The sequence below is a fragment of the Indicator indicator genome, chromosome 1, assembly GCF_027791375.1.
Source record: "Indicator indicator isolate 239-I01 chromosome 1, UM_Iind_1.1, whole genome shotgun sequence".
In the NCBI taxonomy this organism is placed as follows: domain Eukaryota; kingdom Metazoa; phylum Chordata; class Aves; order Piciformes; family Indicatoridae; genus Indicator; species Indicator indicator.
In genome coordinates this window covers 92,857,905-92,885,704 of record NC_072010.1, presented here as the reverse complement: position 1 = coordinate 92,885,704, position 27,800 = coordinate 92,857,905, and the positions used below count along the sequence as shown (strand labels likewise).

At 46.4% G+C, this 27,800-nt stretch overlaps 2 protein-coding genes across 2 annotated transcripts; one reads left to right on the top strand and one right to left on the bottom strand.

Moving 5' to 3' along the window:
• Window positions 1-1,924: 1,924 nt before the first annotated feature.
• On the top strand, window positions 1,925-6,453 carry VTCN1 (V-set domain containing T cell activation inhibitor 1; the record flags this gene model as incomplete). Its single annotated transcript, XM_054388711.1, is given in 6 exon segments — window positions 1,925-1,987; window positions 2,164-2,173; window positions 3,750-4,095; window positions 5,127-5,297; window positions 5,299-5,405; window positions 6,332-6,453. Coding segments are annotated over 6 exon segments (819 nt in total), but the record flags the coding sequence as incomplete, so codon positions are not given.
• Window positions 6,454-8,769: 2,316 nt separating this feature from the next.
• CTC1 (CST telomere replication complex component 1) lies at window positions 8,770-26,527 on the bottom strand. The gene is made up of 24 exons (XM_054386725.1): window positions 26,507-26,527; window positions 26,285-26,433; window positions 23,146-23,392; window positions 22,029-22,225; window positions 19,843-19,987; window positions 19,155-19,457; window positions 18,851-18,979; window positions 18,277-18,503; window positions 16,113-16,287; window positions 15,812-16,012; window positions 15,451-15,577; window positions 15,135-15,249; window positions 14,361-14,820; window positions 13,911-14,000; window positions 13,490-13,633; window positions 13,133-13,203; window positions 12,263-12,372; window positions 11,780-11,945; window positions 11,456-11,542; window positions 11,215-11,374; window positions 10,554-10,618; window positions 10,123-10,285; window positions 9,856-9,982; window positions 8,770-8,956 (listed from the first exon to the last, which is right to left on the bottom strand). The coding sequence occupies exons 1-24, from the start codon at window positions 26,525-26,527 to the stop codon at window positions 8,805-8,807; spliced, it is 3,831 nt and encodes a 1,276-aa protein (XP_054242700.1). The 3' UTR covers window positions 8,770-8,804.
• Window positions 26,528-27,800: the final 1,273 nt, after the last annotated feature.

Here is a 27,800-nt window from a genome sequence, read left to right as displayed (position 1 = left end):
GAATGGAACAGTCCCTGAGAGGACCTCCTGTGGCACTCTGGGGTTCTGCTCTGACCATCCAGAAGCCCACCATACCTGTTAGACTGTCAGGCATGAGTGTGTGAGCTGCCGAGATGTACCTGTGGGCTTTTGAGGGAAGCTGTTTCAGGGTTTGCTCTGGTAGGGAGCTGAGGTCACTGCCACGACTTCCCAGCCTACATTAAAATGTGCCCAGGAACAATGTGCGACAGCTTCACCACAGTACCACGGTATATCAGAGGCTGGAAGGGACCTCAAGAGATCATGAGGTCTCAACCTCCCTGCCAAAGCAGGATCACTTAGGGTAGTCTGCACAGGAATGCATCCAGGTGGGTTTTGAAAGTCTCCAGAGAAGGAGACTCCACAACCCCCTGGGCAGCCTGTTCCAGTGCTGTCACCCTCACTGTAAAGAAGTTTCTCCTCATGTTGAGGTGAAATCTTCTATGTTCAAGTTTGAACCCATTGTTCCTTGTCTTATCATTGTGAACCAGTGCCCCCTAGCCCCCTCCCCTTGACACCCACCCCTCAGATATTTATACACACTGATGAGATCCCCTCTCAGTCTTCCCTTCTCAAGACTAAATAGCCCCAGGGATCTCAGTCTCTCTTCACAGGGGAGATGCTCAAGTCCCCTGGTCACCCTCGTGGCCTTCCGTGGGATTCTCTCCAGCAGTTCTCTGTCTCTCTTGAAATGGGGAGCCCAAAACTGGACCAGCTGTGGTGGGAGCCTCAACCTAAGCCATGCTTATGGGTCTGTTCAAGCTGGGGCTATGCTGGAGGTGGGTTGCACTCAGCAAGGCCTGAGCTGTGCTGCTTTGTGCCATGCTGCCTGTTACCTCCTCTACTGGGGCTGCTCCACCTGCATGGCTTGGCAGGTGGTCCTCTCTTCTTCAGTCTCTCATGCATGGAACATCCCATCACATATTTTCTGTTTCCAACCCCATCCTGCCTGCTCTCATACTGGGTGTCTCCCTGGGCCAGGGTGCTGTCTCAGTGCTCTGCTCACCTCTGAGCAACTGGACTCTCATATGTGCCACCAGAGACTGCTCAGTTTGCTTATGAACTGCAAGATACAGAGAAGCATCCCCCACTGGGACCTGCTGCCTCATCCCAAAGGAAAAGCCGGGGTCTCTTCTCCTCCCATCCCATGGTCCCCCTCCTTTGATGACTTTGCTCACCTGAATGTTCATCACTACTGTGGTCATATGCTTCACCAGTCCATGTTGCTCTAGGTCTGTGGCTTACTCACCTTGACCTTCCTGCCAGCAGCTCTGCAGACACACACCACAGGCACAGGGTGTGAAGGTGGTGAGCTGTGTGGTAATATCCTTTCTTTCTCTGGTCACTAGGTCAAGAGAGGTTCTCCTCCCCCTTGACTTTGCCCTGGTGAGGCCTCTTCTGGAATATTGTGTCCAGTTCTGGGTTCTTCAGTTCAAGAGGGACAGGAAGCTACTAGAGAGAGTCCACTCTCTCTAGTAGAGAGCCACAAAGATGATTAAAGGAGTGGAACATCTTCCTTATGAGGAAAAACTGAGGGAGATGGGGCTCTTCAGCTTGGAGAAGAGGAGACTGAGGGGTGACCTCACCAATGTTTATAAAGGGTGAGCACCAAGAGGATGGAGCCAGGCTCTTATTGGTGATGCCAAATGACAGGCAATGGGTAGAAGGTGAAGCATAGGAAGTTCCATGTAACATGGGGAACATTTTTTTCACTGTGAGGGTGACAGAACACTGGAACAGGCTGCTCAGGCAGGTTGTGGAGTCTCCCTCTCTGGAGATATTCAAAACCTGCCTGGGTGTGTTCCTGTGTGATCTGGTATAGGGTGATGCTGCTTTGGCAGGGGGGTTGGACTAGATGATCTTTTGAGGTCCTTTCCAGCCCCTAACATTCTGTGATTCTTTCTCCTCAAACAGCATGACTGCAGTTATTGTCATCCTAGCTGCTGTGATTGTCCTGGTCATTGGATTTGCTCAGGCTTCTGGAGGGGCAATGAATTTCTGCCCTGCCTCTACTTGTGTGTCTCCATCCCCTGCATGGGCTGAGATGTGATCTTGTGTGGAAATACCACCTGAGGCCCATTAATGAAGGCTGGCTTTATAAAGGTTAGATATCAGATGGCTGAATTAAGAATCACAGAATGATAGGGGTTGGAAGGCACCTCTGGAGTTCATCTAGTCCAACCCTATGCCAGAGCAGGTTCACCTACAACAGGTTACACAGGAATGTGTCCAGGCAGGTTTTGAATGACTCCAGAGATGGAGACTCCACGACCTCTCTGGGCAGCCTGTTCCACTGCTCCACCAATCTCAAGGTAAAGAAATTCTTCATCATGTTTAGATGGAACTTCCTATGTCCAAGTTGTGCAAGACTGCACAGAGAACTTCAGTTCTGGCCTTTCTCAACAAGGTATTGCTCTAGCCTGTGCTGCTGTAGATGTAGTGCTCTGTTAGCTGTAATTTCATTTGGCTTAGAGGCCTCAACAAACAGACAGAAAGTCCTGTACGTGCTGTGCTGCTTCTCCCAGGTGGGAGGAGACAATGGTATTTATTGGGAAGTCAGGCAGCATCTGCCAGGATGGGACACATTCCCCTGCTCCCTCAGAGATGACAAAAATGCATTGGTCAAAATGCAGCCTCCTTGGGGTGTGCTGGGTGATGTCACTTAGGAAGAGGATGCACAGGGAAGAGGACCTGGCTATGGGTAGAAGCTAATTCTCAAGCTTCCTGATTGGGGCTTGATTTGAAAAACTGCCTGTGTTCCCAGGGCCATCCCTGGGAAAGTGCTGACTTTTCTTAACCAGAAGAAAATGTTTTGGATTCCAGTAAGGGTGAAAGAGCAACCTCTTATCTGCCAGCATTAAGCCTTGCAGTCACATTCATATTGCATAAAGGAAGGTCCTGAGTGAGAAACGACACAAAAATCACACTCTTCTGGCAGCTGCAAAGAGAAAAATCCCTGGTACATAAAAGTAAGCAAGAAAACATCACACAAATTCTTCTCAAACAAATAAGAGATACTTTTTGAAGCATGCTGCCTGAAGCTATGCCTTGAGTACTATGGTCAGTACTAAGGACATTGAGGTGCTGGAAAAAGGTCCAAAGAAGGACAAGAAGATGGTAAAGAATCTGGAGAATAGATCTTGTAAGGAGTGGCTGAGGGAACTGGGGTCAATTAGTCTGGAGAAAAGGAGGCTGAGGGAGACCTTCCTGCTCTCTGCAACTCCCTGAAAGGAGGTTGGAGCTGGGTGGGTGTTGATCTTCCCAGTAAGAAGTGATAGGATGAGAGGAAATGGCCTCACATTGCACCAGGGGAGGCTTAGATTGGCTATTAGAAGAAACTTCTTTACTGAAAGTGTTCTCAAACTCTGAAATAGGCTTCCCAAGGGGGTGGCTGAATCCACATCCCTGAAGATGCAGAGATGTGGTGCTGAGAGACATGGGTTAGCACCAGCCTTGGTAGAGATCCATAATGGTTGGACTTGATGATCTTAAAGGTCTTTTCCAACCCAAACAATTCTATGGTTCTAAATAAATGTTCCTGTGTTTTATCTTGGTATATAAGCAATGGAAGCTGACCTGTTCTAGCTGATAGCTACTGTTGTTGTGCTTGAGATATGCTGCTGCCTTTTCAGCCTCGGGCTTGGCGGTGCATCACAGCTGCAGGGTGGTCTGGCCTTTCTCCAAACCTCGCTGTCTCACCTTTTTCACACTGCTTTGCTTTCTCCGTGCAGGAAAACACTCCATCACCGTGACGACGCTGACATCTCCAGGGAACATCGGCCAGCGTGGTGTCCTGGGCTGCACTTTGGAGCCCGACATCCAGATGAGCAGCATTGTGATCCAGTGGGCCAAGGCGGGGGTAGCCGGGCTGGTTCCTGAGTTCAGAAGTGGGAAGGACCAGCTGCAAGAGCAAGACGTGTTGCTTCAGGGCTGCATGGCAGTGTTTGCGGACCAGCTGGTTGGTGGCAGCGCTTCGCTGGAGCTGAGGGAGGTGCAGCCCTCCGATGCTGGCACCTACCAGTGCTCGGTCACCGTGGCCAGAGGGAGCGGAGCGGCAGAGCTGCAGTACCGAAAGGGATCTGAGGAACACAGGGGAGAACATCCTGCTGTGAAACGTGGAGCAGTGCAGCTCGGCCAGATTTACCCACCAGTGCTAGAGTCTGTGTGAGCAGTTGTGGCAGTTTAGGCTGGGTGCCCCCTGCCACTGCTACATGAGGTACACCTCTGGTGTCCCAGGTGCCCACCCAATAGGGGTGGACACAGGAAACGGCGTATTTCTACCCAGAAATCCTGCGCCCTATAAAGCCATCGGCAGAGTCATCCTCATCCTCTTTCTTCCCTCTTTGCCCCCGTGGGAAATGCTCTCTCTTATTGGGTAACGGTGGGGGAGTATCTCCAGGCCCCTTAGGCCTGACTAGGCCAAATGCCAGGAGGAGAAAGGAGGGGCAGGGGCAGTCTCAGACCTGGACAGCCTGAGACTTGCCTAGCAGTGGGAGGGGGAAGAAAGAGCCTTGGGGGTTTTGGGTATACCCTCAGGTGGGAGAAGGGAAGGATTGGAAGCCTCTGAGTACTGTGTAAGGGACTCTGTATGCTTTAGGATGTTCTTTGCCACTATCCTGTGTAGTTTTCTGTAGTTTCACCAATCGCTTTTCCATTTAAACTTTCCATCACTCTCCAATCCGTTTGTGTGAGTGTCATTCTTTTGTCCCTTTCGGGGCAAGAGATGTTCTGGCTGGCCTCAAATCAGCACAGCAGTGCTTGCTCCTCCAGCTGCCAGCATTGAGCTCTACACCCCTGAGGACTAGTTTGGTTTTTTTGCTTTTCCAGAGGTGTCTAAGGCCTTACCTGCTCCTTCCATATCCTCATTCCAGAAGAAATTATTTTAATGCTCTCAGTTGTCTTTTCTCTTCTAATTTACCACATGTAATCTACCAGCTACATAACTGATGACAGAGACTCCCTAAGAATGCCAGTAGCTAATTGATCTTATAAAGAGCAACAGTACACTGGAAATACCCAAGACTGACTGGCAGATCTGGTTGAGTGTTTCATGCCTAGCTCCTAGACATTTGCCTTTTTCTGTCTCTCTTCCCATTTTTCCCTCCCAAAGCTTTCAGCATTCCCAAGGTCCGCTTGGAGAACAGCAGCAGCGGGGACACGTTACGGTGCGAAGCACCACGCTGGTTCCCTCAACCTGCTGTGCGCTGGACAGCCCACAGTGACTCTGGGGAGCACCTACCTCACGTTGCCAACACCAGCTATGAGCCGAACGCTGAAAACCACTCTGAAAGTGGTTTCCTTTCTGCACAACGTTACTGCTAATGTCACCTACACCTGTGTGATTGAAAACAACATTGCCAAGGCTACAGGCAACATCAAAGTGACAGGTAGAGTGTTAACACCAGCCAGAGACCACAGGCTGGTGGGAGCGGAGAGTTTAAACAGGGCATCTGTGTGCATTAGGAGGTTCCTGCATCACTGCCTCCCTTCTGCCAGTGTGTAGTTTCAATCAAGGAAGGGACCAAAATCCATGGTTAATCCCAGCCTTTCTCTATGTCCCTGGGATGAAGGAAAGGGCAGACTCTTTGTTTAGTCCTGCCACTTCAAATGGTTTTCATGGTAACAATCACTTCCTTAGCACAGGGGTGGAACTGATAGGGAATAGGGAAGAGAGGAGGGAAGGGGAGAGGAAGGAAGGGGAAGAGGGAGGAGAGGGACACAATTCAAAACAATGTATTCACAGAAAAGAATTGTTTCATTTGGAAAAGACCATCAAGATCATTAAGACCAACCATTACCTTACTCTACCAAGTCTGGTGCTAAACCATTTCTTAGCACCACATCTGTGTCTTTTGAAACCCCTTCAGGGATGTGGATTCAACCATCTCCCTGAGCATCCCATTACAGTGTTTGAGAACTCTTTCAGCGGAGATGTTTCTTCTAATATTTATGCTATCCATTTGAATGTTAACCAAAAGCAAACCAATCAACAAAACCCCAAACTTCTGACACTTTCTTTAGCCAGTTCAGCCTAGATCCCTTTTGTGTACCAAACCAGCAGGTCCCCTTAGCTGTTACTAACAATAAACTCTGACGTCAGCCCACCTCCTTTATTCAAAAGGCCACCTTATTCACAGGAAAGCAAGCTTTCCAAAAAGCCTGGCTATCTTCTCCTGTTCTACATGAGGGGGGCATAGCTCTTCTACAGCAGTGGGACCTCAGCACAAGAGGCAGGGTCTCTCTTTATCAAATACACTCATTTTGCCTTCCCTGCTGCCTTCCCCATTCTAGTAGCCTCTCACTATTCTGCTAGATTTCACCATTACAAGGAGGACCAACTTGCAGCTGGTGAACCTGAATGCAAAGTCAGTGTCTTCCTCCCTTCCAGCTTGTCACTGGACACTTCTGCTTCCCCTGTATCTGCTGTTGATATAAAGCCTCTATAAAACAACCAGAAACACTGTTGGACCTGAAGGTGAGCTTGGAAATGAAACCTCATAAGCATATATGCTCAGTATAAGCAGATTCAGACCATCTGACTGAGTTTGGTTACAGCAGCAAACCCATCTCAAGCTTGCCAGAATGTCTTTCCCTTGTGCCTATCCTTTCCCCACCTCCAGTTTTAGGCAGGACACAGGCTCCCTGATGGCTTCTTTCATTACTTTCTGCAACCTTAGAGATTATTCTCTTACACCATCAACTGTCATCTCTTACTTGTCCCATCATTCTCTTTTTTTTCCCTCCTGAACTTTCTCTCTGACCCAAAAGCTAGACATCTTTCTTGCTCTTGTGCACCCTTTGAACCTTGGTTATAGTTCATGGCTGCAAAGCAGTGTGGGCTTCTTCCCCGCCGCCTTCCATGGGGCCTGCATAAGCCTTGCTTGCACTCACATTACTCTGACAACTCCACTGCGCAGCACAGTACTTTCAGCAAATAGTACCTACTATGGACACTTTGAAGAGGGCTAGAGGGAGCTGCCAGAATGAGCAATCCCACCTGGACCTGGGATAAGGAGGCTCGTAGACAGTCAAAGCACAAGACAACTGCCATTAGTATTCACCAGCTTTGGCTTTGGATGGTAGGCTCTAGATGTAAACTAGAGATGAAGAGAGAAGCTACACAAATCAGCTGGAAGGAACATCTCTATCTTTCCGTGTGGAAGAGTTACTCTAGCTACCCTGGTGGCAGGATATGCTTCAAGCTTTCCTCCCTCTTGGGCTGAGAACTTTAAGAACCCTTCTCAATTCCAGAGCTCGCAGTAGCACATATATGAAATCATCTGGATTATTATTTCTTACCCATGCCAACAGGATATTTTGTTTGGCTTCACAAAGAGATCGAGGAAGATAAGAGGATTTGTATAACTAAAGGAAAACCTCTGGTCACAAGAATAAAATGTGTTCTCTTGTCTGAAGAAGCCCAGTAGCCAGAATTCTGATAAGAGGCAGAAGCTCAGGGGCACAACAGGAAAGGTTTCCTGTTGTACAACAGGAAAAGGTTTCCTGTTATACAGCTGAGAACTGATTCTTCAAACTCAGAGCACTAAGAACAAGTAAATTTTTGATCTCTTCATTTTACATCACAGTCAACATTCCCCCTCAGGCCGAGATACTAATTTTGGGGGGTTTTGTTGGGAAGGCTTAGCAAAATCTTTCCTATTATGCCAAAAGCACCTACAGAAGAAAAAAAGAAAAAAAAAGCCTGTCACTTGTGTAGACCTTTGCTTTAAACTGTTTTGGCAACCTCTTTTAGGATGGAGGCTCAGAACCTGAATGGTGTCCTGTCAGGTCTTGTGCCACTCATGCTTTGTTCTTAGAAGCAGCCACCATGCCTGGAGAGGGAAGATACTTTATACATGCTCAAGGAACCCACCATTTGAAGTTTAATACAAGGCTCAGAGTGAAAGGAGAAGGGTCGGGGGAAGCTCTGAACAAGCCAAACCTAAAACAGAGCAGCTGTTCAAATACACTGCACACAAAGTAAGGCGGAAAGTAAGTGTGCATGGAATTCACTGGCCTACAGTACAAGATGAAAGATGTGGGTGTTATTTTGCTAAAAGCAAGTGGAGAATACTTGGTCATCACTGCAAGCAGATGAGAGAAATCTCTTCAAATGTGTTTTATTGGTTGGTCTGCCATGCCACCATGGACACGATGTTGCCACTGGCAGATGACATTGCAGTCAGCCCCTTGCTCACCATGAAGAGACAGGCAAGTTGTGTTTATGTCACAGTTTCTGCTTTAAGCTGCAAAACAGTACCTGCCTAGTCCTGTGGTTGAGTAGCAAGATTTTCACCTTCCTCCTCAACTGGATTAAGACCAGCCCTTGTGGCAACTCTACAGTCTCACACGAAGACAGTGAATGATCTGCAAAATGCCTGGCTCTGCTTCATAAACCAAGGCTCTATGCTCTGCCCTGAAAGTAAACCCCAACACTAAACCAGATACGGTGGTGTTTAAACTGAATTGTAATAGCTTTATTTAGTATATACTACCACATAAAGTACACACATTGTGTGCCCTGGGCCCAAAGCAACCACTGTCATGTAGGAAATAATCATACATCTCTTTCAAAATGTAGCCCAGTCTCACTGCTGGCAATGGTCCACAATGACCATTCAGAATTCCACAAGTCACAGCAGCTTCTTGATGGCACCCTTCCCCCTGTGTTCACAGGTCAGTGGGTGTTCCTACTGGAAAGCAGATTAAACAAAAGGCTCCCAATTCCAGTAGGTATTTCCTTAATTCCTCTTGCGCTAGGAGAGATGTCAGGCAATGGCTCCCACTCAGCAGCGACTTGATGTCCTGCTAATCCTCTTGCTGCTCCAGACGTTGTGTTTCACCTCCTCCACATTCAGGCACAGCAGGCTTGGTCGAGGTCTCATTTGTGACACAAATTCCACTTCACTGCACCGAAAATTTCTCAGCTGCAGCGGAGCTGAAGGGGAAAGATACAACCCATAAGAACTCAGCACAGGCTCCTGCTCTGTACTAGCACACAGCTGTAGGTGTTCCTGGGGGAGGGAAGGCCTTGCAGCAGCTGCTTGGCATCTGCTAAACCTCAAAGGACAGAATGATTAATGAATCCAGGATGTAAGCTGATGAAGGCATTTGGCCAGCATCCCTCCAGCTTAAGGGAAACAGTCATTCTATGCTGCGAAACGCTGCAAACTGTGCTGCTCACAGAGCTGATGTGTTTGGCTTCGTATCTTTTCTCACTGTCAGCAAACTGGCCTTACAGACAGCATTACAGGATAGCCAAAAGAGAAGGTCTCCACAGCAGAGCATCCTCTGGGGAGCTCAGCAAATCAACCCCTGCAGCACCTGGACACATACTCAAGTGCTAGTGCTAGCACAAGCAGCTAAGAACGATGTCCCCTTAATGCAGCAACTGTGCATTTGTGGCAGCTTCAGCTCAGACATCAGCACCCATGAATTCAAAACTCTTTGCCACTTAAATTCTGTAGAAATAGGCTGTTTCCTGACCCTACCTGCTCTCCAGTGTAAAGTCAAAACCCACTTGATTTTAGAGCTCTGCACAGTAGCTCTGTCTGGCCAGAATCCCATGGGAACTGTGCTCTTTAAAACAGCTCTATGCTTCTGTGTAATGTAGAAAAATTCATATATAACATTGTTGTAGATAGTGACTTTTATAATATTATTTCTGTATTTTCGTAAGTGTGGTTCTGCTAAGAAACAGTTCCACACTACACAATTCACAACTGAATGATCTTGCTGCCTGCACAGCAAGGGCAGCTCTCTTTCCCCAGTCTGGTGAGACAGCTTCTCCCTTCCTTCCCATGCTAAGTATGACAAAAGCCAACAGTGCTTGCTTACCAGGCTGCAGGATCCTGGAGGGCTTCCTGTCTAGGCTGAAATCCAGCAGGATAGGGCGACAGATAAGAGGACTCCTGCACAGGCTCCTTAGGTAGCAAGCAACAAGATCGTCAGGTTCCTCTGCACACTGAGGAAGGAAAGGGTGTGTTGGCAGTCAATGTGAAGGAGGCAGGGAGCTACTGGATTGCCTACAGCAAAGGAAAATCCAGTCCAGCTGAGGGTTTTGAGACCAGCATGCTGCAGTCACTACTAAAACAACTCACTCACCCCTGTGCCAGTAGCTTCCCCGTGCTGAATGCACACACTGCCCCTTCTCTGCACACACTTTAGCAGAGCTTCCCACTCGAGAAGGCTCAGGCCCAGCATTGCTGCCACATGCTGGTTCCTGCACAGCACGAAAGCTTCACCTGTTCCATCCTCCACCAGCACCCTGTGGAGAGAGCAGGCAGACTAGGATGCAGAGGGAGGTCAGGACAATGCCTGGCTCCCTCACAAGGGTCACATCCCAGACAATGAATCTCAGGAAAGAGAGAGGGAGGTTTGCTCACATCCAGGAAGACAAGACAAGACAATTCTAACTTCTATCTCTGCTATTCTGTCTACATCCCATTCTTGATCTGATTTCTCCCCTCACCTCTGTGGTGTAATTTGTTCCCTCCTATCCACCTCTTCCCATACTCAATCTCTGCAGTGCTTACCGTGCACTGGCCTGCCTCACTCCTGTGTGTGATGGACATGCTGGACTGTGTCGAGTGCATCTGCCCTGAAGGAAGAGTGAAGTTACAGCTATATATAGGTGGGCATGGGAGAGGGAGAGGGAGAGGGAGAGGGAGAGGGAGAGGGAGAGGGAGAGGGAGAGGGAGAGGGAGAGGGAGAGGGAGAGGGAGAGGGAGAGGGAGAGGGAGAGGGAGAGGGAGAGGGAGAGGGAGAGGGAGAGGGCCATTGCTTTTTTTCACCCTCCCCTAATTAAGCATGCCAAGGCTTAAAGAACTTCACTGCATTTCTGGTAAGTGTCTTGGGTAAAGTTTATATGGGAAGAAAAATCACCTGTTACAAGGTGCTGAACCCCAACAGCAATGACAATGGGAAAAGCAGTGCATTAACAGAGTAGTAATCTGCCCTTCCATGCTCTCACTTCACCTCTAGTCCTAGATCCAGCCTGGCAGGTACCACATACATATTTCTAATCAGTTGTCACTTTGATCCCTTTCTAATATACACATTCTTTTCAGGCACTGGAAAAAGAGGTTTTGGATTTGGGACAGGAACTCTTATTTCTTCTACATGGTAGCAAGGGATGTATCAGAGTAGAAAATCTGCAAGGCTCCTCACAAATTATGTCTGTGAAAGCTCGCATACCTCTTTGAAGATGCTGTTGCAAAGTGAGCAAACCCATTGCAGGGACAGAAACAGTACACAGGTCAAGTGGCATAAAATCTGTGCCCGGGGCAGGCTTTGCAGGTGAGGTTGCAGGCTGGACAGATACACAAATGAGGGGGGTGAGGCTTCCCTTGCAGGCCTGGAAGAAATAGGAATGTGAAAAGCTTGGACTATAAAACTTCTCTTGTTTTTGTAAGGTGGGAACAGACCCTGGGCTCACCTGGAAGAAAAAGGTAGGTAAGAAGCTGGCAGAGATAGGATGCTCACACAGCTGGAGGCAATGTAGGTGCAATAAACATTATGGAATCTGCAATATGAAAGAGTAAATGTCAGAAAACAAACTGCTCAGTTTTCTTCAGATGGCTGGGTTATCTTCATCTGCAACATGGTAGGAAAATAATTTCTAGTAAAGGACTGGGAGACATAAAGGTATGGAAAAGGGATGAGGAAAGGCCACATGAGAGAAAAGATTCAGAATTAGTTTCAAAGACAGCAAGAGATGTCTGAGCTGTGGCCTAGATTAAGGCTCTAAAGACAGGGGTACCTTGAGATTTTGCGTTCCAGGTTCTGGAAGAGGATCTTGGCTCCAGGTAGCAAACCCCAGAGATGCTGCAGATAGGTGGAAGCAACATAAATGTCCATCAAAACATGGGAGTCCGAAGCAACTGCGACACTGAGCTTCACACTGCGATCACTGGCTAGTAGTCTCCCTAAGAGGGCACAAAACCACACACACTATGAGCTCACTCACTGAGCTGGACCTGCTAGAGGTGTTTTTCCCTCCCATCACAGTGAGGCTATTACTGTCCCACTTCAGATTTTCCAAGTACAGTATTCTCATTCCAATCCCCAACACACATGGCAGTGTACAGCCTCCCAGCCCTCTGACATGCAATAGGATGCAACATCTTGGCATACTTCCACTGTTCACAGATACAGAAGCACGTTTAGCCAAGTGCACCATCTCTCTGAAACAGGAAGAAGCAAGAATCAACCTGTTGTTGCCTTGCAGGCTGTCCAATCCTACCTTTCTGCTTTTGGAGGCCAACAGTCACACATGGCTTCTCGTTCTTGGGAGAAGCACACAAGGTCCTCTCCACTATCTCACCGGTGAAAGAAACAAGGGAACCTGTGAAACTGAAAGTAGACCAGGATTTCTGTCCAGCCTGAAGACAAAGGGAGAAGCAGGCTGCCTGACTTCAAGATTGGCACAAAGGACAGTGTAGAGTGCTGCTGCTTCACCCTGGTTTCAGGGGAACCTGCCCTTGAGCACCTGAATCTGGACTGAGGGCAGCTTGCTGCAGCCTACCCCAACCAAGGACAGGAGTCCCCTTTAATTCACTGTTTCTTCAGGCTCAGCAGTAAAGAAGGGAGAGGCAATGCATCCTTCCTATCTGCTTAAATCATAACTACTTTTCTTAATTAAAGGAAGAGGTCAACCAAATAAAAATTTGGTTTACTGAGTGAAGATTTCAGTGTGCATGCACACTACCTCACATTAAATATGCCTTGAACAGAAAAGCTTCTGACCCTAGGATTTAAGCAAGTTACACTAGAACAATCAAAAACCAACAGAAAAGTCACATATTTAGCTGTACTTTCCTTGCTGCACCTATCTCCACTTCTGACAGGAAGAGCCCTTTGGGACTTGTTTTACACCAGTAGAAGCTCAATTTTTTTCTGGACACCATTTTGCAGTCTTGTCACCTGAAATCCCTTTAGCTTTGATAAATGGGATGGGGGCAATCTGCTCTGCTTGCACATGGAAAGATTTCCAAGCCATATTCCTACAGCATGTAATTCATCACTGTTCAACACGGTACTGTCTCCAAGAAAGATTACCATAGACCCATCTTCTAAGACACAATCACATGTAATTTGGGGCAGACCAACATACCTGTTGCTAAGTACTTCTGGAATAGAGGAAATTCTCTGGTCCATGCCTGTCAGCAATGACCTGGCTGCCAGCTAGAAGTGGGGGAGACACAGCATCAAAAGGATTGCAGTTTAGAGCTGTCCCAAGCCAGAACAATAAAGACAAGCTCTGCATGCTTAAGAACTGTCAAGCAACTGATGCTTCCTCCTCAGATTAGCTCTGAGCCAGGAAAATGTGAAACCAACCAGCAGTCTCTGACAGAGCTTAGAGTAGAACAGTCTCATCAACAAGACATTCTGTGTTGATAATTTTCTGATCTAGATCTGGAGAGAAGTAGAAGTCTCCTGTGAAAGCCTGGAGCATTAAGGGACTGCATACCTGGTGCTCAGTCAGACTGGAAATCCATGTCTCATGCTTTAAGAGCCAGGTATCTTGGACACGCAGGCACATGGGGCAGGATGACCTGCTCAGGAACTTTGGTGGCACAGATGGAAGACAGAGCTTGTCAAACACTTCCAAGTCCTGAGAGAAGAGCAATAAGGTAAGAAAGAAGCCTATTGAAGGATGGAGACAAAAGCTATATAGAAAAAATAGCCACTGAAGGACAGTGGTTTAAAGAAAAAAAAGCCTCCACTGAACTCAGAGCTACGAGAATTTTAACCAAAGAACTGAAGCAGTTCCCTGGCAAGATGGATGGGAATTCCAAGCCTCCAAAAAGCTTAGTCACCCTCTGACCCCTCAACTCCCACACACAGTAAAAGACTCCAAGAGCCAGTCAGCAAGCCAGTCTCTCTCTTACCGAGCAGCATGGCACAATGAAGCAATACAGCCCATCCAGATGCAGAAATGGAAACCATTGTAGAGACTTCCCCATAAAGAGCAGCAGTGCCTGGCAGGGGAGGAGAGGGGAGAGAGGGAAAAGGTGATGAGAAGCGATAGAGAAAAGGTAGGAAATGAAAAACACAGCAAGACAAGAGCAAGCTCAGCAGAGGATGTCTTGACTGAGAAATAAGGTTATCAAGGTTATCTTCTCTTAAGAAGGTAACACTTACAGGAAGGTGACAGAGAGATGACTCCCTTGAAGAAGCACAAAAAGGTTGCCTGCATAAACACCCATCTGTACCCCACACAAAAATCACTTTCCCAATGATTTAGAATCTAGACGCTTAATTATCCCACAGGCTCCCTGAGGAGCCAGCCTCCCAGCCTTACCAATCCCCACATCCCCCAAAGCTGCCTTCTGCCTCACTTCTTGCCGTGTCATGTCCTCTTCTCCATCACAGCTGGTCTCCTCCAGCTCTGGTAGATGCTCAGTTTCTCCGAGGTGGCTCAAGAGATGAGGTCTGCCCAGCCACAGCACTGTGGCTTGGAAACTGTGCTGCAGCTTCTGTCCTCCTCCATCTGCTGCGGGCAGTTGGTAATTGCGTAACATAAGACCCTCTTTCTGGGTAACAACGAATAGGCGAGACACACAGCTTGTTCCTCCAGTGCTGCTCTGGCCCCCCTGGCAGGTCTCATCTCTGTGAGTTCCTGGCTTAGGATCCTTCAATTTCAGCACTTTTGCCTCTGGGATTTCCAGCTCACATGTTAAGCTGCCATCATCCTTCTTCCTCAAAGAGGAGCTGTTTCCACTTCTGAGGGCTTTCTGGATTTTTCCTTCAGCAGCATGGAGAACCTGAACATCCTCAAAGTAGAACTGCACATAAACACTGAAATGACAAATGGTAGCAGTGAAACTCCCTGTACCTGACACAAACAAAAACTTCTGGTGAGTGTCCTGCAGGTATTCAGCAGGAGCAGCAGAAAGGGTGAAGGAGGGCGCAGCTTAACAGGCTGGGTGTATCTGAACAAAATGGATATGGTGGGTTTATGGCTGATGACAATCTCCTTTTTTGAAAATAACACAGGACAGTTGCTTTGGCACTGAAATACTATGCTGATAAGCAGTTTTATCACAATCCAAAAATATTTGTGGAACTGGAGGAGTGGTGATTTTTCTTGTGCACTGAATAAAGGGATTCACCTGGTTCTTTTCACCCTCACATACTCCAGATTTGCCAGGTGCTCCCAGGAGGGGAAATCAGTCTGAAGGAATCTCTCCACTATGACCTGGTAGTTTTCCACCTGCAAAAGTGATCCTGCAAACACATCAGAGAAAGGTGCTGAGCTAATAAAAAGAGAACATAAAAGCAGTAAGGTCATTTTTTTCATTTCAAAGTTACAAGGCCAGGTAGTGGCAGTTCAGCATCTCCATACAAAGTCTCCTCTTCCTTGTTTCGGAGCTGGATGGTAGAACAGAAAGAGCTCAGCACCTTCAAGTTTTGCTTAGTGGTACATACCTTTGAGATCTGTATGAGCAAAGGGGCTACCATCCTTATGGGATATCACACAGGCAAGTGTGCTGCTCTTGTCCTGCAGCTGGAGGGAACTGCTTCTGGAGGAGACTTTCAGCACACCCAGAAGTATCTGCAACAGAAAGGAAGGTGCAGAGAGCATCAAACACTTCCCATCTTCGAACGCCATAAATCAAAGTGTGCATAGCAGCAGCTCAAATTCAGCCTGTGTTCAGTATGCCACAGGTGAGAAAAGCAGCATCAGTCCCTAACGTGGGAACAGGCATGCATCAGACAGGGTGCTGGAAGGCAAGGGGAGAACTGGGAATTCTCAACACCCAGACAGTAAAAGGAACAAGGCACTCACCAGTCGGGGCTGGAAACTTCCTGCTGAGAATGTGCAGTAGGACCAGGCCAGTGTGCGATTCAGCTCTTGGGTGCCCATGTGCTGAGCCTCCAAGGGGGAGAGCAGCTGTGATGGACTGAAACCTTCCCAGCTCTTCTGTTCTGCCAAATGGCAAAGTGCTGACAGAGATGGGGCCTGGCATGGGGGGTTCAGGGGCAAATACTAAGAAGAATGAAAGAAAGAAAGAAAGAAAGAATGAATTAATCAGTCGAGTTTCTTCCCAGAAGCTAAACAGGAAACAGCTTGCGGAGCATTTACTCACCTCCTGCAGGGGACACTGGTGTACTTTTCCTAAGATTTCACTATAAATATCTCTTGCTTGCTCTCTCTCTGGCACCACAGCTTGCAGAAGGGGGTCAAGAAACTTCTCAGCAGCTCCTGGGTGTGTCTGCCTAGAGCCAAGCAACAGACGAAGGCGCCCAAAGAAACAAGAAAATCTGAAAAAAATCCCAATAATGAAAAGCTTTAGCAGTCCTCACTTTTTAGTGAGTTTTGCATCTAATTCGGGGATTCTTTTCTACTTGTAATGAGTGAATGTGCTGTGTGGGACAAGAACTAAGGAGAGCACAGAAAAAAAACATACAGTGATTGAAAATAATAGGAATATCTGGGCAATGCAGATTTATGTCACGCAAGCCGACAAGGAAATGGAAAACAGACAGGCCAAAATCTTGAAGCTGGCCAAAATTGTGAAAGCTCCCCTTAAGTCATACAAATGGACCTCCAGGGGTTCTGGCTGAGCTTGATATGGTTAGTCATGTTAGGTACACTTGGCTTTCTTTTACAGGATGAGGAAAAAAAAAAAAAAAATCACACACACACACAAATTTAAAAATCACAAAGCAGCGACAACCACAGACTGCTCTTGTTCCAATATTTCCCTCACATTAAGTTCCTTTCAGAAGTTTATCTCACTCCTTTTGAATGCCTGGAAATTATCATACTGCCAGTCAAAATATGACTCACGAACAGAAAATGAACTCAAATTAAAAAAAGATAGCAACACACTCCCTAAGTTTTCAAGCAATAGCAGGACTTAGCAATCACTTCTCAAGAAAGTGAAAAAGCCAGTAAAACCTGAAACTTACAGCTAGCACCATTCCCTGAGCAAAACTGAAGCGGTTTTATTGGAAAGCAGAGTAAAAATTCCAAAGTGTCAACAAAGCACAGGAAGACGGAGCATTCTATGAACTGCCACTTGACTGTCAAAGATTACTTACACACATTTTAGTTTTTAAGCATGGCAGCAGTTACAGTGATTAACCATAACTATTCCAGAACAAAGACAAATATTTTCACTAACAGAACACGGAAGTAAACCCAGAAACTGGCCCATAGTTGTCATGGAAAGAAAGTGCAGCTGTCAACGAGAGCAGGAAGCCATCTGGAAGAGCCAGAAACAAGCATGTATGGGAAAATCTAAGAGAGAGGCACTCAAATGCTCACACTACTGGCAATACTTGGAATGTCTCAAAGTGCTATGCAGAGCAGTGGCTGCTGCTGCTGCTGCTGCTCCTGTGAGCAACCAGGACAAGGGCCTTCATAGAATCATAAAAGTTGGAAAAGACCTCCAAGATCATCAAGTCCAACCATCACCCTAACTTCACCATGCCCACTACACCATGTCCCAAAGTCCATGTCTACATGTTTTTTTGAACACTTCCAAGAATGGTGACTCCACCACTTCCCTGGGATTCATTACAATATGATCTGGGATCTGGTTGTGGCAGCAGTTCCCAGCTCCAGGCTCAATGCCTACCTTGAATTGCCAAGCAAACCAAGATGGCAGTCCAGACAGCCTTGCTACTCCTACCCTTCCCTATTTCAGGACAGTATTTCCTAGGCAGAAGTATGTGAGCACATGCTAAGTAGTGCTGCAGCTTTCCAGGAGCAGGAGCTTACTGCATGTTGTGGGAAGCACAAAACAATGGAAACACAAAACTGTATTATTTATAAACACACACAGCAAGCACAGGGGCTGGGTGAAGATCCAGTGGCCTGTGCTGCTATGTCACTGGGAAGGAATGTGGATGGGGCAGAGGCCTGTTCTTCCACTGAGTGCGCCTGGAGGCTCATTCCTACACTGATGTCCCATCAAATGGCTGAAATGGTTGTGAAACTGAACAGAATAACAGTTTCACCCTCTGCATAACAGTAACTGTAGATATGATGTATAAATATTGCCCTGGTTTTGTATCTAAAGCAGGAATGAGGATTTTCCCACAAGAGCAACTACAAGGTACATGCAACTGGACATAATGTGAAATCTAGATGAATTGCCTTACTCAGGTCAGTAAACCAGAAGCAATTGCCACTGCTAGTAGTATCCAAACACAGTAATTTTGCCAACTCTTTGTCTAGAAGACACCCAGGTAGCCTACTAAGCAGATATATGCATAACCTGACTTCAGAAGGACTGTCCTTACCTCTCCTCAAACATCTCCAGGAGGCTCACCAGCCAGAGGTAGACTGGCATACCAAGGTTGTAGCGGAAAAGCAGCTGTAAGTAGAGGTTTCCTAAGGAGGCTGGTGGCTGGTAGGGAGTGCTGAGCCTTGAGAAACTCTTCAGTTTAATGGTGCTCCTCAGGCAAGCACCAAGTACAATGTAAGAGAAGGATACCAGAGGCTTCTGCAGGACGTGGACACCAATGAGCTGAGATAGACAGACATACAGATTAAGAGACTGCTAGTCTGCCACCATTCTCCAAAACCATCATCCTATTCTAAATTCTTTGACACTTCACTGGATTTTGTATATAAATGGGCTTGAGGAACCCAATGGGCTTGAGGAACCTCGGCACTGCTTAGGGAAGAATCAGATAATAATCATTTTGACACCCATAACCAAGCCTAGACAGTAAGATCCTCAATTCTGTTCCAGAAACTTGCTGAAATAATTTCTGTGTTGCTGTAGTCTTCTGTTGACCCACATACTCATGAGTCATGCTCAGCGTCTGAGTCTTTTCCACTGAACTCTATGCTTCATGAGTCTCAACTTACCTCTACACATGCTCCTGGTCGTAGTCCACGTGCAGAGTTCAACAACTGCTGGTAAGCAAGGCACAGACAGACTTTGTCATCCAGTAAAAAGAGACCAGCTTGGACATTGAGTATTTTGGTGACAGTTCCCTAAATGGAAAGCAAACAGAAAGTTAAAGGAATGTAGAGAGTCCCAGAACATAAAAGACTCCTAGGCTTGAGCAATAAACAAATTAATTCATAGTAAAAATAACACTTTGCAGGCCAGATGCTGAAATCCTAGAGCATGAGTGGGTTGGTTAAGGCTAACCCTATGAGTCCTTACCACATATGAGATGATCTGGGACTTTTTGGTTGATGTTGGCATCTCCTCTTCAATTCCCAGCTCCAAGGAATCACTGAGCTGCTCAGCAGACTCAAGGGAAGAAGAATGAGTGGATTCTCCTTGCCAAGCACTGTCCAGTGGTTGCTTCCTCACCTTCTCTGCACAGTAGGGCAGAAGGCAGGAAGAAACACCCGTGATGAATATCCTTTGCCCAGTTTTCTTCAGGCTGGACATACTCAAGCCTGTTACTGTGTACCTGTGACCCAGCTGGAGGATATGATGCCATGCCAGCTGGTTGGGATTCTAGAGCAGAGAAACCAAAAGTGGTATCAGCATTTCCTGCTCTGGAAAAAAATTCCCCCTGATCCAAATAACACCACCCAAAAACCCCTTTCCTTTGAGAAGAATGTCTCACATTCTTAGCAAAAGGGTGATAGCTGCAAGATGTTCAGAGACACTGCAACTGCACGAGGGAGGAGGGCTGTATTTCTGCAGGGCATGGAACTAGACTTCTTACAAGGACAACTGTAGGGTGCATGGAATAAAACAAAACAAAACAAAACAAAAAACAGGACTCACTAGTAAAAGGAAGCACAAGTCAAATGAGAAAGTCAAGGGCAAACTACAAAGAATTAATCAACTAGCACATACAGATACAGGGAATGTCAGCAATAATCCAAGGACCTACCTGCACTAGCACAGGGACACAAATAGCTGAGGTGAAGCACTCCAGAAACAGAAAGAAGAATGTCTTGTGGTGAATATGAAGGAGAGACCCAAGTCTGGTCAATTCACCTGCTACCGTGAGATTTGATTTCCTCTTGCATGGAATCCTAGAGGGCAATTGAAGAAGCAAAGGAAATCAGACGTGAAAGAAGAACTCAAAAGTATCTCAAAAGCAAAATAAATTAATATGCAGCATGCATTTTTTAGAAATATAGGATCCAACAAAGTAATAAGAAACATCTCTCAGAGAAGTCATCAAAACAATATTTGGCTACAAAACTCTAACTTTTATATACTAAATCCCTTTGACATTTAAAAAGGAAAAAAAAAAGTCACAAGCAATTCTTCAGCAGAAAATAGAACTCAGCTTTGTAGATCAATGGAATGTGACACTATGGAAGCTATAAATCTATAAACAGAAGAGGCTTGAAAGCATCAGTGCAGTTTTCCTAACACACTTGCCACAGAGTGACAGAGGAACAAAACTGAAAGTAGGTGAGAGGAGAGAGAGGTGACATTCTTTAGTTATTTTTTTGCCATTTCCAACTTCCATGTCAAAAACCAAAAAGAAAAAAGAATTCATTTCAGACAAACAAATGTTTGTAATTTCATGTCATTTTCACTTCAAGTCCTACTGGACTTGAATATAACCATTCCACTTACTCTAAACAAATACATTCTTGATTCTAAAACATATATACAGTTATCTAATCTTACGACTTGTTAAAAAAGAAATATCAGCACATCTCCACACACCAGTACCGGCACATTTTTGGTAATATTTTTAAAGAAGGAAGATGGAAAACTGGTCAAATATCAGGGAATCACAGAATGGTAGGAGTTGGAAGGGACCTCTGAAGATCAAGTCCAAAACCGCTGCCTGAGCAGGTCACCTAAAGCAGATCACATAGGAATGGGTCCAGGCAGGCTTTTAAAGTCTCCAGAGGCAGAGACTCCACCACCTCTCTGGACAGCCTGGTTAGTTCTCTGCCATCCTCAGAGGAAAGAAGTTTCTTCTTACGTTTAGGTGGAACTTCCTGCACTGTAGTTTGTGCTCATTGTGTCTTGTCTCGTCACTGAGCACCACTGAAAATAATCCAGGCCCACCCTCTTGACACTCAGCCTACTTGTAAGCCTTGCTAAGATTCCCTCTCTCAGTTTTCACCAGGCTAGAAGGTCCCAGGTGTCTCAGTCTCTCCTCGTAAGAGAGGACCCTTAAGTCAAATACCTAAGCTTAAAGTAAGTTTCTCACAAACTGTCATGGATTGAGTTGAATCTGCTACAGATATTCAATACCATGCTGCATCATGCCAGCTTCAAAATCAAAGTACTGGGTAGAGCAAAGTATTATGGGGCTTGAAGTTCAGCTTGTAACATGAGAGGCTTCCTGTTCTGGTTGCTCTTTCTCGTTTTGGGAGTGTTGGTCTTTTCCACTGTGGCAGTGGGTCAGGGGGTGGAGGGAGGTCACTGCCTTCTGCTGCTGCTTCTGCATTTGCTGTGCTTTTCTGCAAATAGGCTACGGTAACTGTGCACTGGATCATTTCCAGAAAAACTCTTTATCCCAACTCTTTATCTCAACCCAGAGAGTTTTTTGAGTGTGTTACTCTCCCTCCCATCTGTGTGGCGAGAGAGGGGAGCTTGTGAGAGCAGGCTGTGTTAACCCAGGGCATAAACCAAATTAAACCAAAAGAAAACTAAAAGGAAACTAAAGCAGCCTGACTAATGACATTTTATTGTTATTAAATGACACCATGAATTATCTACTCAAGAAGATCCAACGTGATCTAGCACAACCTGAAATTATCAACTACAGTAAGATTTGCAATTCCACTGGCTACATTTTCACACACTGTATTATTTCCACAGTTAATCTTATCAGCTAACATTTAGCTGGCACCTTTATCTTAGCATTCTAGTAAGAACTTGACTGGTGGTGTAAATTAATTTAATATTAGAATCTGGAATTACTTTCAATAATACTTTTGGTTCACTGTAGGCTCAAAAGGAGTGCTAAAGTACATTTTAGCCTCAATGAAAGTTGAATCATCACTTTGTTCTCATGTCCTTTCTGTAGTATTAAACTACAGCTGGAAACAAGTAAAATTTATCTTGTTTTGTTGAACCGTTCAAAAAAACCTAGGTGTTTACCTGGAAGTAAGCAGTGGCTCAGCGGATGCTGGGTAGGTAACTGGAATGCTGTGAGGTACTTCCTTTGGGGGATTTATTGGCACAGGATCCATCAGAATTTCCAAGTACCCTGTTGTGGTCCGGTCTGTCTGGGGTATATATGACCAGCTTGGGAAGAGGAACAGTGACTCCAGCCACTCAAGTTCAAAATGCAAGAGCTAAGCCATAAACAAGATAAAAGCCTGAGATGAGCTACATGTTTTCTCAGCACTGTTTGAAGCCTTCATTACTCATTTTCTCTTGCATGCACATCACAAACTCTTGCTCTGCTGCTGGGCTTCTTTACTAAGCAAGTGCAATGTTTTCTGCCCTCTCTGGTATCTTGCATGGAGAATTTGTGTCTTTCCAGATGCAACTCTGGAACAGGTTTGCTGGCCTCTACAGCCAGCATTTTCTGGGTTACAGTCACACCTCTTAACCAGGTAGTAATTAATTCGCAAAAGGCTTAGTTACTTTCAGATTATTTTCCTAAAATTCTCACCTGCTTTCTTTTCTCCTGTGTTTTCAGTTAGAAGTTTATACTGGTTTAACTTTTTCCTAGTCTTCACCTCCTTGAAAAGCACAACCTCAGGGCACTTTCATCACCACTCTAGGGGCTACCTCTTACCTAGACTCCCCTTGCAATGGCCTTCAGAAGGTTTTTAATTCAACTGTCACGGAAGCTATTATTTCTCAAAAGTATGTCACCAATGCACCACTGAATACCCAGTACAATTCTCCAAAAGGTTATTTCTGCTCCACTAGTTGGGATTCAATACATAGAGGTTAGTGCTATAACCTCCAGGTCTCTCAGGATACCTCATACTGTTGAGAATTTAACAATAATTCTCTCAATAATTGAGAGCTGTATATTTGTCTTTTTTTCCCAAGCCACTGTATTCACTATTTTTCCTCCTAGCAATGACAAATGTGACATGTTCTACCCTCTCCTCAGGATGCAAACTTGCTGTTTCCCTATTACATAGATGTGTTATTTCCCTTGCTACAGACCTTGGCACACCATTTGAAGTGCTTGGTGGTCTGTGACACTGCCCCAGAAATGGGAATAAATACAGAATCCCTCAGACTGCGGACATACCTCACATGGAATTGTCCCAGTACTGTCTTTCACATATAGGCAACCATCTACCAATTTTTCTTTGTTCTCTTGCCTTCCTTCTGTTAGATAACCAACCAAGATTAGGTAAGTCCTTGGCAACGCAGTGTGCATGCGTAAAGAATCTTCTCCTTGACGAGCCCATTCTTTAAATTCGTTAGTGCTCCAGGTCAGATGGCTGCAGCATGGTGTGCACTGCTGATGCTGTAGGTCAGAGATGGAGATGAAACTGGGGAAAAAAGCGCAAAATATAGAAGGATGTAGGAAAAAGCCCTCTGTCAGCAGCATTTGGGGATTACAGTGATCATTTCAGAGTGGACAAAGCTTGGCTAAGTCAGAAGAGCCTTAGCTATTGGCATGTTCAGATGGCACATGGCAAGAACCAATTCTTTCACTGACAGTTATCAATGATCTCTTTCAGCTCATTCAACATCTGTTCTGCTTAAGCACCCCCTCTGAAAACAGTCTTTGGTACTATGGTTACCTGAGCAGGCACATGGAAAAAAAAAATCCAATAACTGAGAGGTAATAAAATGGAAAATGCTTCAAGTATATATGGGGGGAGGGGAGAGAGAGAACAGTTCAGACGTTTTTAGCTTGAATGGGAGACTGTGAGAAAACTACAACTGCTCAACACAGTTTACATATCTGTAACAAACACAGGTTAAATGCAGACTAATGACATCATTCGGTGCTAAAATTGCTAAACTGCAGTAAAAGCAAGGTTGAACAACTTCTAGTGCCAGTTTTGGAACAAATTTTCTCCTGCGGATAACTTACACAATAAAAAGCTGAGAGACTGCAAGCTGATAATTTTAGACGGGGCCTTCATTTATAAGAACACAACCAAGTTAGTCCTAAATCCTTCCACCCGTCCCCTCGGCTTTGACAAGAGGGAGAAGGAGGTGTAGCATCAAATCAACAATATGTGAAGCCAGCTGGAGGTTAGCATCAGCTTAGGCTGATCACATTACTGATCATGAACAAGACAGCATCCTCACTTTTCAGGACCATGGCAGCAGTTGTCACCATTGTTTCTCCATCATTTTGGCTTTCTGTGCTACAGAATGAATAGAATTCCTCTCTCCATGTCAACATCATTAAGAAAAGAATAAATGACAAACTGGAACATGTCCAGGTGGGCCTTCAAAGCCTTCAGAGACCTCTTTACACAGCCTGTTCATGTAAAGGCTCTGCCACCCTCAAAGTAAAGAAGTTCCTTCTCATGTTTAGATGAAACTTCCTATGCTCAAGTTTACGCCCATTACCTTTTGTCTTGTCACTGGGAACCACTGAGAAGAGTCTGGCCCCATCTTCCTGACATCCACCCCTTAGATATTTGTAAGCATTAATAAGATTCTTCCTCAGCTTCCTCTTCTCCAATCTAAATAGACCCAACTCTCTCAGCCTCTCCTCATATGAAATGTTCCAGTCTCCTAATTCTCTTAGTGGCCCTGCACTGGACTCTCTCCAGGAGGATTCTGAACAGAAAAAAAAGATCAGATAAAAAGCACATGAGAAAACTGATGCATTCTCAGAGGCACAGAAGCACTGTGAATAATTCTGGTATCTATGACCTCCAAGGAGAACACACTGCTGCTCATGTTTTCACCATGTGATAACTGCTTTTTGGGAGAAACCAAAACTACAGCAGTACACTGGAATCTGGTTATCACACAAAGACAACTAACTGGACCCTCTTATGTTGCTCTAGAGCTTGATAATTAGCTGTGGATATAGTGTGCTGCAGACCACTGGCCTCAGCATTGTTTTGATTGGAAAAGGCTTCCAAGATCAAGTCCAACCATTATCTAACTTCACCAAGGCTAGTGCTAAACCATGACCCTCAGCACCACATCTCTGCACTGTTTAAACACCTCTAGGAATGGGGATTCAATCACCTCCCTGGGCAGCCTATTCTGCTGTTTGAAAACCCCTCCAATGAAGATATTTCTTCTAATAGCCAAACTAAACCTCCCCTAAGGCAATTTCTTCTCATCCTGTCACTTGTTATAAGGGAGAAGAGACCGACCCCTACCTGGTTCTGACCACCTTTCAGGTAGTTGTAGAAAGCAAGGTCTCCCCTCAGCCTTTTTTTTTTTTTTTCCAGACTAAACAATCCCAGTGCACTCATCTACTCCTCACATGACCTGTTGGACCTGCTCCAGGACCTCCAAGTCCTTCTTGTCTTTTAGGGCTCTAAAACTGAACACATAGAAGACAAATACAAACTCCTTGGAACTTGCTATGAATTTCCTTAAATACAAACCAAACTCTGGTCTAAACATCATAAAACACAGTCTCAAACAAAACCACAAAAGGCTTAGATAAGAACAGCTTAACTACTATGAAAGACCTACCATCTATGTTTATAAGCTCTTAGTATAAAATTAAAAGCCACAAATCCCTAATCAATACCAACTGACTTCTGTTCCCAAACCAGCTGTGCCAGGGGTTTTAACAGACAATCTCATACCATAAGCGAGAGAGATACTTTCTCATCTGCATCACTCTCAGCAAGTCATATGCTTTTCATAATGATAAGCACCCAAACACCTTTTACCAACTACGATATGGACCACACTACCCTAGACATCCCCTTTCTGACAGCGCACAGAGGTAGTCATCTGCTGGTTAACAGCTTCTGAGACCATACAGAGAACGATCTCCTGAGCAGACTAACAGGATCCAGCCGGGAAGCTGCCGCGCACAAACCGTGCTGTACAGCAACTCGCTCTCAGCGTGATGGTCTACTTTTGCAGATTAGCGGATACGGTACTTAATCATACCGCAACAGCGATCGGAGGCCTACTGAAGCCAAGAAAACGCATGCGGTTACCCATCTTTGACAACATTCCTCCCACACCCAGCATCCGGAGTAGGTATTGCACATGAACGAGTGGTGCCCGCCTGGCAGCCATGCTGAGCTCCCAGGAAGTTCCGTTCCACCGGGCCAGCGCTGCAACCGTTCTCTGCGCGACTCTGCGTGTGTGGCCTTCCTCCGGAACTGCCGTGCATGTGCAAGGGTCAAGCCTAGGCCCAAAGAGACTCCCCTCGCTCATCCCGCTCCGGCCCTCCTCTTGCGTCCCATTCTCTCCTTCCCTCTACGCCCCGCGGTCACCTGTAGCCGAGTGGCAGGTCCCCGCTACTTGCTTTCCGCAGGCACTGCAGTACCGCGTCCAGCGGCGGCGGCTCCGACTCGCCAGGCTCCTCCAGGGCAGGCAGTGCTCGGCGGACGAAGTCCCGAGCCGCCTGCAGCCAGCGCTGCTCCTAGGGAGAAGCAGAGAAACGGGACTTCAGCGCCGTGTGACGGGAATGACCCGGAACCCCCTAGGTCACTCACCGCCGCACTGGGCTCCGCCATGACACCACCAGGCCACGAGGGCCTCACGACATTACCATGGCGACGCGGCGGCGGGAGGTGCGCAACGCCTGCCGGCAGAGCCGCCGAACCGCCCACTTGCCAGTCCCCGCCCCTTGCCTCCCCTCCGGACAATCGTCGCCGCCCACACTCAGTGCTTCGCCCCCACTTGCCGCCGGCTGTAGGTGGTGTATTGTGGTGATTGCCGCTCGGTCTCGGGGCTGGCGGAAGAGCCGCAAGCGGCGGCAGTCGTTTTCCTCACCACGATCATCCTTTACGCCATGGTTGGCGAGAAGCGGGAACCCGAGAGGGCTCCGGAGGCTGGGAGCGCAAGCGGCCTCGCTGGCAGAGAAGCTGAGATGCAGCTACCGTGTGACAAACAGGAGGGTGGCGAGCTGGGTTCGGTGCTCCTGGAGACACAGCGCCTCGCGAAACACTGAAGACCTGGCAGGCCACAGGGAGACGGTGGGGAGGGAGGAAGGAGTGGACTTGCCAGTTCTGCCGAAGTTAGAAAGTGGATGTGCTGTATGCGTTTGACATTAGTGTAAATGTCAACCGTGTGGCCGGGCCGTGAGATCACTCACCCCTAACCAAGCTGCGGGAACAGTCAAACGTGAAGGTTTGTGGGGATTTCTCTGACACTTGTGTGGTTCCATATAAATGCTTTTCCTTTTTTTTTGGAAGGCTGAAGCTCCTTGAAGGATGTGCCTCATCCACTCTCATGACAGTATATGATAAATCTGAGACTCTTAAAAATGTCTTTGCCCTGTCCACAGATTGAACTCCTCAGTGCCTGAGCATTTTTCCATTAAGAAGCTAATTTTGTGTTCTTGTTGAAGTAAAGAAATTAACTAGGCAAAACTTGCTAAATATTTTCCTTCTTTCTTCTGTGATGTGTTGGCAGCCTGATATGCTCCTGGAACCTGCTGCTGAAAATTCAGAGCTGTTCCAAGCCTGAACTGTGGAAAAGAGCTATGTGGCTGCATGGCCCTGATTCGTTTGTCCCATGTACATGGCGTCGCTGGCTTCCACACAGCAGATAAGGAATGTCATAGTAGGCACAGTCCATGGAGGTGTTTGGTTTGGCAGCAGCAGTTCAGGCAGCGCATAGATTGAACTCTATGTGTGCTTTGGGGCTTACACATATGAATAGGCATATTCTTCCAAAACAATGCTTAGTAGGTCAATTGACTTGTAGAACAGAGGAGGAACATGCCCTGTCAAACTGATAGGTGAAAGATGGCTGCTGCAGCTGTTTTTGTCCATGGTCCCTCCT

Bases quoted from the DNA above. Each gene is read 5' to 3' on its own strand.
- CTC1 (XM_054386725.1), bottom strand. From the start codon at position 26,527: ATGGCGGAGCCCAGTGCGGCG. The intron at 22,226-23,145 runs GTATGTCCGCAG...TTTATGGCTTAG, and splicing joins CTGGGACAATTCCATGTGAG to CTCTTGCATTTTGAACTTGA. The intron at 11,946-12,262 runs GTAGGATTGGAC...GTGCCCTCTTAG, and splicing joins TGGCCTCCAAAAGCAGAAAG to GGAGACTACTAGCCAGTGAT.